This window comes from Apaloderma vittatum, unplaced genomic scaffold, assembly GCF_000703405.1.
Source record: "Apaloderma vittatum isolate BGI_N311 unplaced genomic scaffold, ASM70340v1 scaffold3091, whole genome shotgun sequence".
Lineage (NCBI taxonomy): Eukaryota > Metazoa > Chordata > Aves > Trogoniformes > Trogonidae > Apaloderma > Apaloderma vittatum.
Genome location: NW_009698321.1, coordinates 1 through 18,014, shown reverse-complemented (window position 1 = coordinate 18,014; position 18,014 = coordinate 1). Strand labels below are relative to the sequence as shown.

The window sequence follows — 18,014 nt, the reverse complement described above, 5'->3', positions numbered from 1 at the left end:
AGGCGTTCTGCGGCATGAATCGCCTCCTTCAGAACCAGGTTGGGTCGGTTTTCTTCTCTTTCTTTTCTTTAAACCGTCAGACAGCAGTGACGGGGACGCGTCAGGGAGGCAGGACAGGCGGCTCGTCCGATCTCCGAGGTGTCTCAGCAGCAGCCTCGGCCCCACCGCAAAGGAAACGGATCCGATTGTTCGAGATGGAAGGTTTGTACAAAACAGCTTCGAGGTTTGTTCTCCGAACGGTATAAACACCCAGCACGCACACGCACGCACGCACACACACACACGCAGTGCTGTCCCTTGAAATTTCAAACACAAATACTGCAAAGTGGCAAATAAGAAAAATAAAAAAGCGACTTCTTTTTTTTTTCTCTTTTTTTTTTTTTTGGCAACTTTTAAAAAAAAAAAAAGTGGTTAAGAACAACGTGGCATTGGTCCCTAAATCTAGGAAAAAAAAGATATTTGGGCACAACATTGAAAGTCAGAATGGATTTGTTTTCAAGAATTCGTAACATCTGGAGAAAAAAAAAAAGACTGTAAAAGTAGCACTTATGCTTTTCGACTTGTTTGACACAGTCACATAAATTCATTAAAACATCAGGGAAAAAAAAAAATCTTTCACTAAAAAGCTTGGCTTTTAATCATCAGCTCTCGTTGACGTGAATTTAGGAGAACAGGAAAGCTCGTACTGGGATGCCGCACGCTGCCGCTCGCCGAGCCTGGTCAGTCCCCGATCTTGGCCATCTGCTGCTCCAGCTTGGCAATGCGCTCGTCTTGGTTGGTGATCGTGTCTTTTATAGATTTCAGCTCTTTCAAAATCTCGTCCAGCTTGGCGTCGTTTTGCTGGAAGGCAAGCCAGGCGGCCGTTAGAGCGGAGCTCCCCACGCGCGTCCCGCGGCCGGGACAGCGCAGCTCGAGGGGCACCTCGGCTCTGTGTCACCCACCCAGTCCCGGGGTACTCCAATCATCCGTGCCCGAGCCTCGTTCTAACTACAAGAGGGACATGGAGGTGCTGGGGGGGGTACAGAGGTGGGAAAGGATTTGGAACATCTGTCCCGTGAGGAGCGGCTGAGGGAGCTGGGGCTGGAGGAGACTGAGAGGAAACCTCCTCGCTCTCTACACGTACCTGAAGGGAGGTTGTGGAGAGGTGGGGGTTGGTCTGTTCAACCAAGTAACAAGCAATAAGGCAAGAGGAAACGGCCTCAAGTTGCACCAAGGGTCTCTCTAGCTTTGAGAAGAGGAGGCTGAGGGGTGACCTCATAAATGTTGAGAAATACGTCAAGGGGGAGTGTCAGGAGGACGGAGCCAGGCTCTTCTCAGGGATGTCCAATGACAGGACAAGGGGCAATGGGTACAAGCTGGAACATACAAGGTTCCACAAACATATTAGAAAAAACATTTTTCCCCTGTGTGGGTGACAGAGCCCTGGCCCAGGCTGCCCAAGGAGGGTGTGGAGTCTCCTGCTCTGGAGACATTCAAACCCTGACTGGACACATTCCTGTGTGATCTGCTGTAGGTGATCCTGCTCTGGCAGGGGGCTGGACTAGATGAGCTTTTGAGGTCCCTTCAAACCCTGACATTCTGTGATTCTGTGATTTAGATTGGACATTAGGATGAATTTCTTTACTGAGAGGGTTGTCAGGCAGGGGAACAGGCTGCCCCGGGAGGGGGGACCACCCCCGGCGGTGTTTAAGAGACGGGTGGATGTTGCATTGAAGGACATGGGTTAGTGGTGTCGGTAGGGCTAGCAAAAAGGTTGGACTCGATCTTGAAGGTCTCTTCCAGCCAAAACTGTTCTATGATTTTAACTCCTTCTCAAGAGGCAGCACCGCAAGACACCAAGGTGCAGGCCACCATCCCCAGAAGCTTGTGGATTTTACTCACAGTGTTTGAGGCATCGGCTGCTTTCTTTGGAGCGTTGATGAGATCACTTTTCTTGTTGGCGGCAGGCTTGTTGTCCAGTATGTTCTTCTTGACCACCTTGAGATCCCTGTTCTTGCCCGGGATGTAGCCGTGCTTCAAGGAGATGAGAAGAGGATCGGCGTTCTTCCCTTCAAACCACTCCTCTGCTTCCAGAGCCGCTTCTGGGCCGGCAGTATCGGGGTACAGGTCATCCTGGAAGAGGTCCGACTGCAAGCCAGAAGAGAACCATCAGTCAAGCGTTTTGGGGCTGGGAGGCATGAGAGCTGGGCTTCAAACCACAGGACCAGGAGGTAACACTCACCTTTCGAGGAACCGTCATGATGATGGGCTCACATTTCCTCTCGTGAAGCTTGAAGAACCTTTCAAGAAAAAAAAAAAAAGGGTCTTTAAGGTCCCTCCCGAATCATTCCATGATTCTGTGTTGACATCGTAGGCTGTAACTGACCTGGCACTAAGTTTTCTGCAGACACTTTGTTCTGCTACGGATTGCTTGGTCATTTATAATAGACCCAGCCTAAGTCCCAGCATGTTGACGGAGCTCTGAGCAACCTGATCTAGTTAAAGACGTCCCTGCTCGCTGCGCTAGATGACCTTTGGAGGGCCTTTCCAACCCAACGCGTTCTACGAATCGATGTTTTGAGGTTTTATCCCATTACACCCAGCACAAGCATCACTTCATGTCCCAACCAATGCTGCAGAAACAACAGAGAGGTCTTCCGAAGGGCAGGTCCCGCACCCAGCGGTGCCACTTCCCAGGAGAGCGTGAGCCAGGTGGAGAGGACGCCCCCCGTGCTGACAGCCCCTCTCCTCACCTGGCGATCTCGCACTTGTTCACGTCGAGGCCCCTCTTTGGCATGAACCCCATGCCCCTCTGCGGCTCTTTGCTGCTGAAGGTATTGAGGTAGTGAACGTAAGGGGACTCGTCCGTGATCTCGAAGTAGCGGATGCTGCGGTCGCCGGGTGAGAAACAAGAGGAGGGTCCCCCCAAAGGCCCATGCCGGACCGGGCAGCCGTTGGCCTCACCCTTCCAGCAGCAGCACCACCGAGCAACGCACAGGTCACAGCTCATTTCTTTCAGGCTACAACTTCCACTTCTTACCAGTGGAGTATGTCTTGTCTCAGGATGCTCAGGGCAGTTGCTACGGGGCAAGCAGGTCGCTGTGTCCTCCCGACCCGCGTGGCACCCCAGAAACACCACAAAGCAGGTCCCTGCTGGGGACCTGACCCAGGGACAGCGGCTGAGCAGTGTCTCAGCAGTCACTGCTGTTCCTCAAAGTACGGGGGTGCAGTGACCCGAGCTCGGGCTTCGAGCTTGGGGGTGTCAACCTCCCCATGTGAAAAAAGCTAAAACTTTCTGCCGCAGCCAGGCAGAGAGGGGACAAACCAGGTTCTCTTCGGTTCCTGGCAATTCTGCTATGCTAGCACCTCTGACAGAGCAGGAGAGGTAACACATATCAACCAAGTACTTCTCATTTGCTGTTTACAAAGTCGGGATTTTGAGCGTAGTCATAATGATCTCCCTTTGCAATGACTTGTCCGTCTTGTCTTTGGCTCCTCTTTGTAGGAAGCCCAGAGCTGCAGCATCACAAGCGGGCACTGTTACAGCACTTAATGCTGACAAAACTTCTTTTAGAAAGCAGCAGCCGATTCCAGTTTTCTGTTACTTAACCCCACAACACAAGGTGAGTGTTGCTACACGCTCCATCACCTTCAAGCCCAGGGAGGATAACATCTAAAGCACACCTTCCTCCCACACGAACGTGTGATCATTCGGCTCAACACCAACACAAGACATTTTGATGATGGCATCTGGCTTGTTGTACTAAGAGCAGCTTTACTTAAGTAAATTCACCTCAGAGAACCACCCAGCTACGTACCAGACCCTCAGAGACTTCGCAGCCTCCTTGCACGGTCCTGCAGAGCGAGGGTCAAACTGATTCCCGAGCAGCGCTGTTCCTCTGCAGCCCCAACCATCATCATTGTTTGGTTTGACCTCTCTCATCACTCATTCCACAGAGTTTCCCTCTAAATAAACCCGCTCATTCCAAGAGCTTCTCTTTACCTTGCCACACAAGTAAATAATGTTGGTATCTGGATCGTAGAAAGGCAGCAAGACCCCATTGCTGGTGTCCATCTCGTGAAGGGCTATTGGGTCTTCCATGTTTTTCTGGAAAGAAAAAGAATAAAATAATGCCAGTGATGTTAATGAAGAACGGAAAAACTTGTGCTAATCCAGGATTTAAATTATTAACGGGTCTCTGCAGCTAGGGAACACGCAGCGGTGTCTTCACCCCAGCCTCAAGAAGGGCAGCACCGTCTAGAGCAGGCAGGAGGTGAAGAGGGAATACGCTCAGGTACATAAACTTTGAATTTAGCGGGAGACTGCAGGTCTGGGCTGGTGACCCAAGAGCTGTCGGACGGCAAGGGGACAGGGACGTACCGGGTTCCAAAGGGCGAGTTGCCGTTCGCTCATGCGGCTGAAGCCGGTCGTGAAGATGTTCCCATCAGCGAGGAAGATGGCTCGCATGGGCCGGGCTCCCTCGTGGGTTTTCTCTTTTTCCTGAAAGAGATTTACAGATTAGCCTCCAGCGAGGAAGAGGAAGGGAAGACCCACCCATGGTGGCTTCTCCTCTGGGTGCACAGAATCCCTGGCACCCCTCCATGCAGGGTGCCGACTGTGCGGAGTAACCTTCAGCTCTCTTTGCCCAACGCTTGAGGGGAGAAACCAGTTACCAAACTACAAAAGAAGGGGTGACTCCTGGCTCGTTTCAGCTTTGCCTACGAGACCCTCACAAGGCTGAAGGAAAACATCTTCACAAGCTACGACACACAGGCAGGCGGCTAAACTTCTGCTTCGCACACACAACTTGGGAACTGTAATTATACGAAGGGATTAGATGTGGAATTACACTCCCACAGGTTTTAGAACTTGAGCCCTAAAATCCTAGTTCAAACACTAATCCCAATAAACCCAGACAAATCCTTCAGCCACTGCTATCCCTCCCGTAGTTTTTTCCTTACTCCGAAAACCCCGACTGAACACGGTACGTACACGAAGGTTCTCTCTCTCTTTGCTGCTGCTAACTCTCTCCTCGAGTCAAACCCAGTCGCTCCTTTAACCATCACGCAAACTTACGGCAACAATTTCTTGTTTCCTGGGGTCAATCACTCGAACTTTTTTGTCTTTGGAAGCTGTGCAGATGAGGCTGCCGTTGCGATTCCAGCTCACGTTGTAAATCATATCCACGTGCATGTCGTCCAAGTTGATGAGGGCCTCACCTGTCCCCACGTTCCAGATGATGATTGCGTTATCACAGCCTGGGAGAGAAAACAGCAGCTGAAGTCGCCTACACCGCTAGGCCACTGAGCAAGAGATGCCAAGGGCAAAGACTCCACACATGAGGATCTGGCTGGTGGCCAGTCGTTGCCTCCTCAGGTCAGAGAGATTCACGGCAGAAAGAGTAAAAGCATCACTGGTGGAAAACAGGCAAGTGAGAGCAGGAGAAACGGAGGAACAAAGGGGAAGAAAGAGTATGTGAGGCAGCAAAAGCTGAGGGCAGCAGTTTCTCAAGGACTACGGGCATCAGGAGGGTGGTTTTATTCAAGCACCGGACAGCAAGAAGACAAAAAATGAAGCCCCAGATGAGGTGACAGCAAAATAAAGAATGGGACTGGAGGACCCGGTACGGGAAGGGAAGCACAATGTGTGATGGAGCAATTTCTCCTCAGGCTCCAGAGGGGTGAAAATATGTAAGGAGGCAAAAGATAACAATGACTCGGAGCTCCTGAGGGGAAGGAAAGACATGCCAGATCAGTTTGTTGTCACCAGGAGGAACACCGGAGACTGTGGTGATGTGACAGCATCCCTCCTCCTCTGTGTTTCTTAGCTGTAACCCTGGCCAGGCTGCCAGGACACACACATCTTGCTGCTCCTCAGGAAGCTACCTAAGAAAACCCACCTTCTCCTTTTGTATGTTCCTATACTGAGTTTCATTGAATTAACTGCCACGAGGTCTGCGACTCCAAGAATTTTTGGAGAAGTCAGCTCAAAACCAAACTGGTATCTCAGGAGGGATTTGCATCAGCAGCAAACACAGCTCGTGTGACCGCTGGCAGCACCGCCTTCTTTCACTGGGCTCCAACCCAAAGGTCATGCCGTGAAAGCCTCAGACTGTGCTAATGGATAATGACTTATCCATTTTACTTCCATAATGATGTGACTCATTTTTAGTGGTCAAAAGCATCGCATCGCCTAGACCGGACCAGGCAAGGAGATAATTTGGGAAATGCTGAAAACAAAAGCTCATGGAAGGAACAGGCAGACTCTGGGATACCTTGTGGGAATCACTGCAAAGGAGAAATGGGTGGAGAGAAGGGGAAATCTTTCATAAAACCATACGAAAACAGGGATGAGGAGAGTGCAGACACAAATAGTTATCAGCAGCTGAAACCTGCAGATCAAATAAAGCCCGGAACAACTTTAATACTGTAATTCACACCTCCAGACAATTCCCTGCAAACCAAAGAGAAGAAAAGGCCACAATAAGGAACGCGGGCTGCATGTCCTGGCGTTCCCAGGTGCTGCTGTGAATGCTGTGACTCCCTAGCCCTAAGCAGCCGGCAGAGGAAAGCCGTCGAAGGGGTCAAAAACCTCTTTTCCCAAAACGCGCCGCCGCCACACGGTACCTGCGCTGAGCAGCACGTTGCGTGCCGTCGGATGCCAGGCCACGATGCCCACTCTCTTGGAATGGCCTTCCAACACCACCACCGGCTCCGTCAGCGACAGGGTGAGGCCGTTCTCGGGAATCTGCCACACCTGGGGAGGGGAAAAGGAAAGCCGGTTAAGCCCAGGGTTGCCCAGAGACCCATTCGGCTACACCCGAGGAGGGCACAAAACCAATTTGCCTCACCGCTCAGATCCCATCTGAACAAGCTGCTATCGTTTCAGATTATGCTTGTCCCTCGGAAGGACGATAGCGCAGCTACGCCGGTGCAGCTTTGTACTTCTTTAGAACTACTGGCAATTAGTTTCCACGTTATGGTTAGATGCCATTTAACTGGGGGAGAGCAGTTTGCTCTTGAAGCCCAAGTCGGCGTTTGCAGAAACCACCTTTGGATGCAGCAAACTGTTTGCTTCTTGGCTACACAACCCGCAAGGGCTTCAGGAAAGTGCCCCCAGGAGGAGGAACAGAGCCCTGAGGATGGCAGAGCTCTGGAATTCTGGCTGGAGAGCAGGTTGATGCACCGAGGACGCAGCTTCTGCAAGAGGCTGAGATGAGGGATGGGAGAGACAAAAGCCATTGCCCCACGCCAGGATCAGCCCTACCAAAAACTATCCTTGCAATTCAGCGCTGAAAAATCATCTCTGAACTGAATTTGACCTATATGCAGCGTAGGAAAAAATGAATCGGGACTGAGCAGTGAGCAATTTTGCCACTTATAGATAGGTGGCAGCATCACAGCACGCTTGCTTCGCCCGTCTATTGTCTGCTTTTTTCCAGAGTTGGGGACCAGGGCTTGCCAGACCCTGCCCAGGACGCCCAAGCGAGCTGTCAGAGCCGGCAGATGCGAGGCAGTGGATTTCGGAAGCCAGGCAGACAGACGTGCTTGAGGAAGACACGGATTTCTGTGCTAATTCCCAGCTTCTCCCTCCTCACAGGGATGGCTGCTGCTGCTCCAATAAACGCAAAAATCCTCAGCGTGGACCTACTCACCCTGGAACAACCCTAAAATGATTTTGCTTTTCACCGACGAAGCTCTCGGCATCATTCCTCCCAGCACCCTCGACCTGCAACAGCGGAGAATCGCTCCAGAAAGGGCTGAAAAATCCTTTTTTTCTCTCTTCCCGCCTGAAGGAGCAGCACCGGTGACGAGGCGACACAAACTGTAGCTCTCACCAGCGATCACGTTTTTAAAAACTGGGTTGCAAAGTGGAGCTGCTCAGGCCCGGAGCTGCAGGACGTCACCTCCCAGTTCCTTGAGACGACGGTGCCAAAAGGCGACGTGCCTTCGTGGACCACGATGCATCATCCTTCACGATCATCACGCTGCGAAAATCTGGTTATTACCCAAAAATAGTACAAAAAGAGAACACCAGAGCCCAGCAGGGCAATATTAGGAGGTGCCTGCAGAGCTTTGGTGACGCTGGGACAGAAGATGCTCGACACGAAAGAAAGAGAAAATAAACCGCCACACCAAAACCATCTCTCTGCAGGATGAAACGGCCACGACAGCCAAAATCAATTTATGCAGGTTGGTGTTACACTGAGGATGGAGCCAGACCAGGGCAAGCCTTGATGACCACAGCCACTTCTTCCCCAAGAGAAACGGTGCGCTAAAGCTTTGAAAATTGAATTTACTCACCAAGAGTAAACTCAGGCATCCTCCTGGGCAAATGCAGCTTTGGAGAGCAGGAACTTGCCAAAAAAACCCCTCCGAGACCAAACTTAAATGCGCGCCAGCGAGTGGGAGAGGAAAGGGAGGTATAAAGAGGCAAAATAACAATGAAACGCATTTTTTTAAAAGCCTAGGGAGGATAAGACTTTTTTTTTCTCTTTAAGGGAAAGCCCCTATGGCTCACAGCAGCTGCAGACTGGTGTAATCCTCTGCAGATTACAGAAGCTATTGACCTAATAATCCTGCTTGGTATTGCAAAACATTTGTAAAAAATAATTAAAAAATAATAATCAAAAACCCCTAAGAGTGTGAAAGGTCAGGGTGTGCTCCCAAGAGCCCTGGCCCACTCATTCCTGCACAGGGTGGGGTGTCTGCCTTCGGCGTGGAATGAAATGAAGATTCACAAACGAAGGAACTTTCGCTTTGGATGACGGCTGCTGGAAGTGAGGAGTCGGGACGAGCAAAGAAACCTTGAAATGCCATAAGGTTAACTGGACACCCGTAACCGTTCGTCAAGCCTCCCACGTGTGGGGGTTTTAGGGGATTTTTTTAATTTATTTTTTTTCAGTTCCGTGGGTGGTTTGTTTTGTGTTTTTTTTCAGCCGAGGCGGCTGGTTTGTTTGCCACGGAGGAAGTGAAGTCAGGCTCCGATGGCGTGCAGAGGTTTGGGTCTCAGAGGAAGAGCAGGAGGGAAAGGTTTGGCACAAACAGCGCGTGAGAAAGCAAAATAAAGCAACTTCTTGTTGTTTTTCGGTACCCTTTTTACACAGAATCAAAAACTGTCTTTTCCAGCTCTGCACCAACCCGCAAAGAGGACTGAGTCAACTTTTATAAACACCATGAATTCCTCCACTTGCTTCACAGGAGTTTGAGCCCCAGGTTTTACCCACGTCCCTGCTCTCCCCTGGTCATTGCAGGCTCTGGTTTAAATTTTTATAATGATTCGCTCAATCGAATGAACCCTACCCTGGCCATTACCATGCAAACTCATTAGTATTCACCTTCTGATGAAGCAAATTTTCCGTATCTGAGATGGACCCTCCGATACCATCTACAAGCCTTTACATAACGAAACGTTTTCCAGCTGAATTAAAAAACCTGCAGCGCATTAGAGTCATTCGGCAGAATACCAAGCATGGATGTTTAAGTAATTCCTTATTTGCTGGCACAAGGAAACGACTCTTCAAAGAGAAGAGGCCGCGGAAGGTATCGGCACGCTGCAGTAAAGTCTTTCAGAGAGCGATTCGGAGCGGAGGAGATGGGGACTCCCCATCCCACTCTTCTGGAAAAGAAGAGAAATTAATCAAGAAAGCAGAAAACAGGGCAGAGAGGCCACTGCCGTCACCTCCCCACCCAGGCTGGGGCTCTTGGGTTACACCAGACGTATGAAATAGCCATGTTCTCCAGAACTTGAGCCAGGCATGCAGAGGAAATACTTCAACACAGACTACAAGTGTTCCATTACATCTCAAACCACTTCAAGCGAGTCGTATTTGCCAACTCCAAAGGAATTCGTCCGCTTTGCGCTCCGGCTGGCAAGGGCAGGAGGGGACAGACGCCAACGCGTACCCCGAGGAACACCTGGCGTGGGGGGAAGGAAGAGAGTCCGTTCCTCCACGAGCCCACGCTCCCATGGAGAAGAAAGCAGGTGGGTTTTGGAGGGGTCTATTCAACTTTTCCTTCAGCTGGGATCAGACAGCGGCATGCGTGTACCCACCGGCACAAAGGTGGGCTCACAAGGGTGTGCCAGCCTAAGCGTCACCCCCATCCTCTTCTTCTCTACCTCCAAATAATGTTTGAATGCGTGAGATGTGACAGCAAGATTAATGAGTGTATCAGCTGCAACCGCTGGATAGAACCACAGAATCATTAAGGTTGGACAAGACAGAGCTCTAAGATCATCAAATCCAGCCATTAAGGCAACACGACCACGACCACTAAACCACATCCCAAAGGGACACGTCTACACGTGTTTGGAAGGCTTCCAGGGACAGAGGTGTTCAAAAGCACCCAGCTAGATCACACCCAGCTGGAGAGATCTCACCTAGCGAGTGTCTTTCATCAGAAAAATCTCAAAGCAGCTACAAACAGTGAAACCTCCAAAGCTGCCCGAGCCAGCACCAGAAAACGGTGTCTTCTCCCCCAGCCTCTTATTTCAACCCCTCGTCTAAGGATCTCAAATACTAGACCTGTTCGAGCTCACACGCTACTTCCACCTTCTATGAATCAGAGCTTCATTTGTAGGAAGATGCTTTCAGCTTTTGAAAGGGCCAAGGTAACCTTCCCCAGGCCACACAGAGGCCGGAGACCCTCCTGACTTAGGGCTGCAGCGACTCAGCCCTCTCCACCCCTGCGACGCCGCGGAGGCAGCGCCTCGAAGCCGTGCCCTCTCCCTCGGCACACGCCTAGCCGAGGCTGATGAGATCTGCTGGGGCAGAGGGTAAGATCCTAAATCCTTCAGTGCCAAGGCACAGATGGTCCTCAAAGACATACGGTATTTTATTTAGGCTTTTTTTAAAAAAAGCAGCTGGCGCTTCTGCAGAGAGCCATGTGATTTCCTCTGCCACATCGCTTTTTTTTCTCGTCGGCTAATGAAGAGTTCAGAGCTGATGAACAACCATCACCAGTCCTCTAAAGTACGATGAATTTGTTCAGCGACAGGCTGCTCAGGAAGCAGGACTTCCAAAACCTTTTTTGAAGAAAAGCAAAGAAAACAGGATGCTAAATTAGTTGTGCCAGCACAGAAAGGCAATGAGAAATGGGAGGGCTCGTTAGCTTATCCACTTTGTTTCCCAATAGTCCAGGCCAGCGTCGTTCCTTACTTACTCCAGCTCTGTCCAGCTACCAACTGTCCCAAATTTGAGACACAGGATTTCCCACTTTAAAACTTCAGCTAAGATGCACCAAACACCTCCCGCACCATCAGCTGTTCCTTCGAGAGCAGCAGGGACTCACTAATTTCCCCTGCCCAGCTCCTTGCTGTCGCTCCCCACTCGAGACACGGTCCCACCGCCAGGCAGCACACGTCCAGGGACGAGCAGGAACCAGGCTCCACTTCTCCCAGACAGTTCGTGCCTACATTGGGAGTGCTCGGACACCTCGTTAGCGAGCGCTGTTGGTTTTTCTACACCATTCCATCCCTGTGGAGCCTCACAGCATGCTTCTCATTGCAACTGGATTAGAGACCTCCAAGGAGGCAGCCGCCTTCGCTTCCGCCGAGGCTCGTGTTTCAGAGACCGATCCTCCTGACTCGCAGCCCTTCTGGATCCTGGTTTCTGGAGGAATGTTCTTGCATCCTTCCAAGCTTAGTCCTAGCCCAGCAGTGAAAGTTAGAAACACAGCAGCTTGTTGTTTCATTAAATATTCAATATAGCACATCTTGTTAGCATGCTTCAGCTTCCGAGACCAAGAGATCACAGGCGAGAGCTGTCCCCAGATAAGCCTCCTGGGACAAACCCCCTCCCAAACATTTTAACGACGAACAGAAGCGAAGGAATTTATCTGACACGATCTATAATAAGATTTCAATGTAACGCTCAGCCTACAGCATTTCTAAATATGGCCAAAGATCACTGAAGCTATTTGGCATTATTTCATCTTACAAGGATTTTCTTTCACTTATTTCTGCTGTGTTTGCATACAGGGGATTCCGCATCCATCCCGGAGCAAGGTCGGCTATTGTTCAGTGGGCTCTGACTGAGGTAAAACAGGTCACGGGACCAAGGCTGGCAGGTGCAGAATTTGGATTATTTTTTATTTACTTAATAAAAAAGGAAAAAAAATGCCCTTTCGACACTTACTGACAGCCTGTAGATACAGGAAAAAACCCGAAAGCATCACCCTTAAATCAAAGGCTGAAGCAAATTCGAAACCTGTTGCAATCCCCACCTCTTCCCAACACGTTCCACTGTATCTGTGAGGATACTGGAGGGACCACCTCTGTCTTCCGCAAAGCACTACAAACCAAACCACTTCACCGCTGACGGGCTCTCTGTCCTCTTCCCTAACACCAGACAAACCCCCAGGGGAAAGGAAAATGGAAGAGCAACTGAAGACAAAGCCAAGCCTGGGTGTCACCTCAGCGCTGAGGAGGTTCCTCTCAGAAGTCTGAGGTTGCACTTTCTCGAACAGCAACACAGAGAAGAAAGTCCAAATTCTGCCCATATGCAGGTAATAAAGCTCACTCTGCTGGTTTTGCTCTGTGTTTTAGCCACAGAGGAGGAGCTGGCTCCACAGCTGCATCATTTCTTAAGCCGTGACCACTCTCCCATCAGCCAGGACTCTGCCCTCGGCGTCGGCACAGGAGATGCCTTCAGAAATACAAACGCCCTTTGCAGCAGCATTTTGAGCATTTTTTTCCACACCCCGCGAGACAAACGAAACACACTCACCATGACGGTGCAGTCCTCGGAGCCACTGGCGATGACCTGGTCATTATGAGGACACCAGTCTATGTCCAGCACGGGTCCCGTGTGGCCACACACCGTCGGGTAGGACTTGTCAATTCTGCCTGTCTGAAGAGGAGAAACAAAAAAAGAGAGCTGTAATACTCAGCGTCTTGGAACGCAGGAAGGTGCTTCGTAGTCCTCTATTAACTCGTGCAGTGTTCACAATTTCACGATTGTTTTTAGGTCATGGTTGTGCAGAATAAAACACTTTTTTTTCAGGAAGAAAACGTGCTGACACAGCCACCCATCCCTGAGCCCGACCTGCTCAACCACACAGAGAGACTTCCCAGAAAAACAAGCTGATGAGATGTTTCCATCTGAATGGGGCCAGTTGTTGCAGACACCAGTTTTGCCATCCCATCCCATCCCATCCCGTCCCGTCCCATCCCGTCCCATCCCGTCCCGTCCCGTCCCGTCCCAACCCCATGTGGAAAGTTGTTCCTATGCAACACTGTCTCATGAGCAAAGCATCAGAATAATGCTGGATATTGGCTTTTGAAGACCTGGGAAGCTCTGCTGGCAACTAAACAAGATACAGATCCAAACAGGCTAAGTCACAGAAACAAAAGAATCATTTCCTAAACGGCCAAATTTAGGTTTCAAAATAAAATAAAATAAAAAAAAGAGACTGTCTCAGTGGTACAAATGCTTCTGAAATTATTAAAAGTGAAAAGTGATGCAGGTGAAAAGCCATAAACCAGACATGTAAAAATTAAAGTCTGTGTAATCCCTCTTGGATGCCAGAATGTGAAATAGGATTTTTAAAAAAAAAGAATACATCCAACTGACATGTATAGCCCATCCGTTTTAATTTAGCTAATTAAAAAAGAACTGTGCAGAGTAGATGAGCAGGAACATATTTCAGAAGTCGCATTACAAGCTAAATACAAATATAGACCTAAATCAAAAGAAAAACACATGACTAATGCTGTGAGATGTCAGTGACTACCTGTTCTTGCTCCCAGGCTCCGAGTAATCCTCTAAGAGGAGCCCGTGGTAATTATTTGCAGGTTGCACGAGCGCTTGTCAGTTTAGTTTAGAGTTTTTACAGCAATTTACTACCGGAGGGGAGGGAAAAAAATACATATAAAAATTCAATTTGAACAAATTAGACCACAAACTTCACCTTTCAGTTTGGATCACGATGAACCTGCGCAGCCCCGTGACAGCCGGCTGACCGTGGGGACGTGGCGGCCCCACCGTCTGCTTTTCATCACCTAAAACGGAGCTCAGAGCTTTAAACCGCCCGTCTCGTGCTCCCGTTAGCTCATGAAACCGCAACGCTCCGAGGAAAACGAGATGACGGAGGGTCCGCGTGAGCTCCCGACGCCCAAAAAACGAAGGGACCGGCTCCCGGGGGAGCATCCCTGTCCCTCCGACGGTGAGAATAAAGCTCGACCTTGTCACCGAGCTTAGAATAAAACTCAGCCTTGTCATTAGAAACAAGGGAAGGGGCAGAGCGAGGACAGGGGGAAATGAGATGTTGGTTTAGGGGTGGACCTGGGTTAAAGGTTGGACGTGACGACCCTAAAGGTCTTTTCCAACCTATGAGTCTATTTAGAAGCATCGGATTTCTTTTTTAAAATGCAAATATATTAGGAAGTTTTCTGCAATGAATAAAACAGCTTATGTCAAACTTGTAAAAATTAAAAGAAACACATCTGAATCCAAGTACAAACCAGACGAGGAGATGTCACCCTGCCTGCAAAACCAGCAAGAGCTCTCCTTGCAGCGCTCCTCATCTGCTCTGCTTTAAAAAAAAAAAACCCAACAAACTCTCATTAGCAAACGTGACCCTTCCAAGGGGATTGTCAAAGCACAGGAACCCACGTCACGCTTTCCAGCACACCTTCCCCTGTAGCAGGGGATTAAAAAAAATCCCCCTCCAGCCTGTAAAAAAATCACCAAATTCAACGTTCCTAAATGCAATTCCCTTTTCAAAAGCGGCGCCTCCGCCACCAGCACACCACAAGGCTCGCAAACTCTGCCGCCAAACGAGAGCGGGTTTTCATGCCAGGGTTGGGGATTTCGTTATTTATTTTCAAAACGTAATCTTTTAATTAGTTCGGGATTCAAAATGAATCTCGGGCGCCGATAGGCGGCTTAAAATTAACTCGGTACGACTTTGAGAAATTAAATCCTTCTCACAACCCATTATGACTCCGGCTGAGCAGCGCATCACAGTAACAAGTTGTGAAACTACCTACTTGTATTTTACAAAAAAACAGCCAAAAAAGGTGAATTTGAGGATTACTGTTAATATGCTGGGTGGCGCTGACTAGAAGCACACTTGATACTTGGGTCCTTCAAGAGGTGGGAAGACTGACCTTGCCAAATTAATTATTTTTCTGAAAAAGCACTAAATGAATGACAGATGAGGAGAAAATAAAAAAAAAAAAAAAATTTCACTGAATCCAGAAGGGCAAGTGGCACAGGAAAAACGTTCCTAGAAGCGATAGTTTTGTGAATTAATTTGACTGTCTTACCATCATTTCTCTGTCAGAAAAGGGCAACTGGTTGCAGGAAACAGCTCGTGGACCACAGTAAAAATATCGCAGAGAACAGCTGCTTTCCCCAGTTTGTCATTTAAAACAGGGAAGTGGCATCAAGTTGCACAAGCAAAAGCAATTCCCCCCCCCTTATTTGCAGAAGTTTGAGGAAGGAAATCAAGTCACAACTGCACAGGCTGAAGAGCAAACCGACCGGGACCTCTTCTCTGTTAAGAGAAATCTTTTTTTTTTTTTTTTTCTTAGTTAAACTGTCTATTTTCCTTCACGTTTCATCAAGTTCAGTCGAGTTTAACGTGCCCTGGCCACCCAATCTCCCCATCTGGTTGCCACAGCTGGTGATGCTGGAGAGAAAACACGAGGAAAAGGGCATCGCTTTCTTGCAACCACCACAATCAGCTGCCCAGCATCCACAACGAATTGTGAATATTGGGAAAAGTGTTTCTCCCCAAAGGAGGAATGCACTAAGAGTTGTTGAGGTGGTCGTAACTACATCCTGATTTTAAACATTGCTTGGGAGAGGGTGTGCAGCAGCTCGGGGCCGTCACAGGTTGAGGAAGAGCTGGCTGCAGGATGCTCTGCGCCGGAAAAGGGCACATTTGTCCGCAGAATCCTTCACAGAATTAGCTGCAACAAAACAAAAAACACACAAAAAAAGGGGAAAAAGTCTGGACCAGTGGGGACCCCAGCATCGAACGCAGCGAAACAAACTGGGACCAGTAAAAATGCAGATGGGGAAGGCAGAGACAGAAGAAAGTCAGGGAAGAAGCCACTCCATTCCAACCACTTCTACCCAACTCATTTTGTTCCTGGGCTTCTAAGATCAGCTGGAAGTTTTCAACAGTTTAACCAGGGTTTTAGCCCCCCTTGCAGATCCAGCTTTGCACCCAGTGCCATCATGCCACAGAGACACCGCCTCAGAAAGTCATGCTGCTGGTGGAGCAACCTCATTTTTCATCTGAATATTGGGCAAACACACAACTACTGAGAACTTATACAGACCAGGAGGGTGGGCGGGGATCACGCGTAGAGCTCTCCAAGGGCAGTGACCTGTTTCGTACCTGCTTGGGGACAAACTGCCGCTTCATTTTCATTATTGGACACTGGAACCAGATAAGGTGGGCACACGCTGCTGGGCCAAGGGAGGAAGGGTGTGTAAGGGAGCTGGGGAACACCTGCTCTGCACAGAGCGGATCTAGAAAAAGTCTGCAAGAAACCAGGTTTTAGCAGTTCCACCAGTCACAAGATAACTTTGGTCTTTAAAAAACACCGTCTCTTTTTTTTTTTTTCACTCTGTCATTGCAGGGTTGTCTTGGATTTTGATCTCCTCCACCCAGCGTTCAAAACGACTTGGAGCTGCATGGAAATCAGACCAAAATTTAGGAGGAAAATATCCCTTCACAGTCGCCAACCTTGCAAACTTTTCCCATGGGGACACTTGCTGTGAAAAAGACCTCCAGGGGCTCACTGGCAGCTGAAGTCAAGATGACAACAACTCCTTTCAATTCTTACCCTTCCATCCCCATTCCACCCAAAAATCGCTGTAACAGCTCAACGAACAGCAGCACCTCCTGATTTTATATATTTTATAGACATGCTATTCAGCAAAACATTATTTATTTTAAATTTTTTTTCCCCTAGTCCTTCCTGGAGGAATGAGAATTGGGAACAGCTGATTAACAGCTCCCATACGCCACGGGTGAGCGCTAAAGGCACGGCACATTCCTTCAGGGAGATCACTGCCGAGGTGTGCGCTCACCCACCCACATGCCAATTGCCTCTCGGGGCACCAGCCTGACGGCAGCTCCCGCGGGAATGCTGCTGAGGCAAAGGGAGCGAGAAGCCGAACGGAAACATCTAATAAAAGGTATATCCGAGGGGGACTGAATAAGCCTCTTCTATACGCCTTACAGAATGCCACTTCCAGCTGAAGGCATCGTTCTAGATGAACTGAAACAAAAAAGGAACCTTTTGCGGCTTTTTCCTCTTTGCAGCTTTTTCCCTTTGCAGCAGCTTGGTTTTTTGTCTTTGCAGATACAAGCTGCGAGGATTTTTCAGGGAGAAGGAAAAAAAAAACCCCAAGGGGTGTGCAGTTCTGCTGTGCTGGCACCAGAACCATGAGCTAAACCCAGGTATTTGAAACGTTTCCCCAGCACGTGAAGAAACCCATAAAGGTTTCATCTGGGCTGTAAATCAGGGATCATCCATGGAGTCGGGTGTGATCACCCCCCAGGGATGCTGGAGGTGATCTCCGGCTGATCCAGCAAAGGCTGAGGATTGCACTGCTCAACTGAGGAGTTTTATCCTGGGCTTCCCTCCCTCTACTGCTTTGCCTGGGATAAGTCTCAGATAAAAAAACAACTCCTAAGGCCAGCAAGCTCCCAGTTTAATGGGGCTTTTCTACACTAATGCTGTGCTCAGGACCTCTAGTCCAGACCAAGCAGGCAAGTTTTCAGTGATTTTTCCCCAGTGTGTACAGTAAATGCTGATTAGCTCCACTCTTATCACCTACACGCCATTAACTGACATAAATTACAGCTTCTAAAAAACGTGCTGTTCGTTCCAAGAGAGGCCATCTCCCCGCGGACCAGTCGACCTGTGGGAATTATTGCAATTTTCAGCAGCTTGGACGGTGGCAGCTCTTGCTGGAGCCTGGGAATGGCGAGTTCCTGGCAAAGCCCCTGCACATGTGCACGCAAGGAAGCAGGAAGCTCAGACAAAGCACTTCCCCAGCCAGCAAACC

At 49.3% G+C, this 18,014-nt stretch overlaps 1 protein-coding gene across 1 annotated transcript; it reads right to left on the bottom strand.

Moving 5' to 3' along the window:
• Positions 1-720: 720 nt before the first annotated feature.
• LOC104280339 (coronin-1C) lies at positions 721-12,857 on the bottom strand (the record flags this gene model as incomplete). Its single annotated transcript, XM_009877957.1, has 9 exons — positions 721-840; positions 1,882-2,127; positions 2,222-2,279; positions 2,733-2,878; positions 3,983-4,087; positions 4,361-4,480; positions 5,057-5,238; positions 6,607-6,736; positions 12,708-12,857. Coding segments are annotated over 9 exons (1,257 nt in total), but the record flags the coding sequence as incomplete, so codon positions are not given.
• Between the last annotated feature and the right edge of the window lie 5,157 nt (positions 12,858-18,014).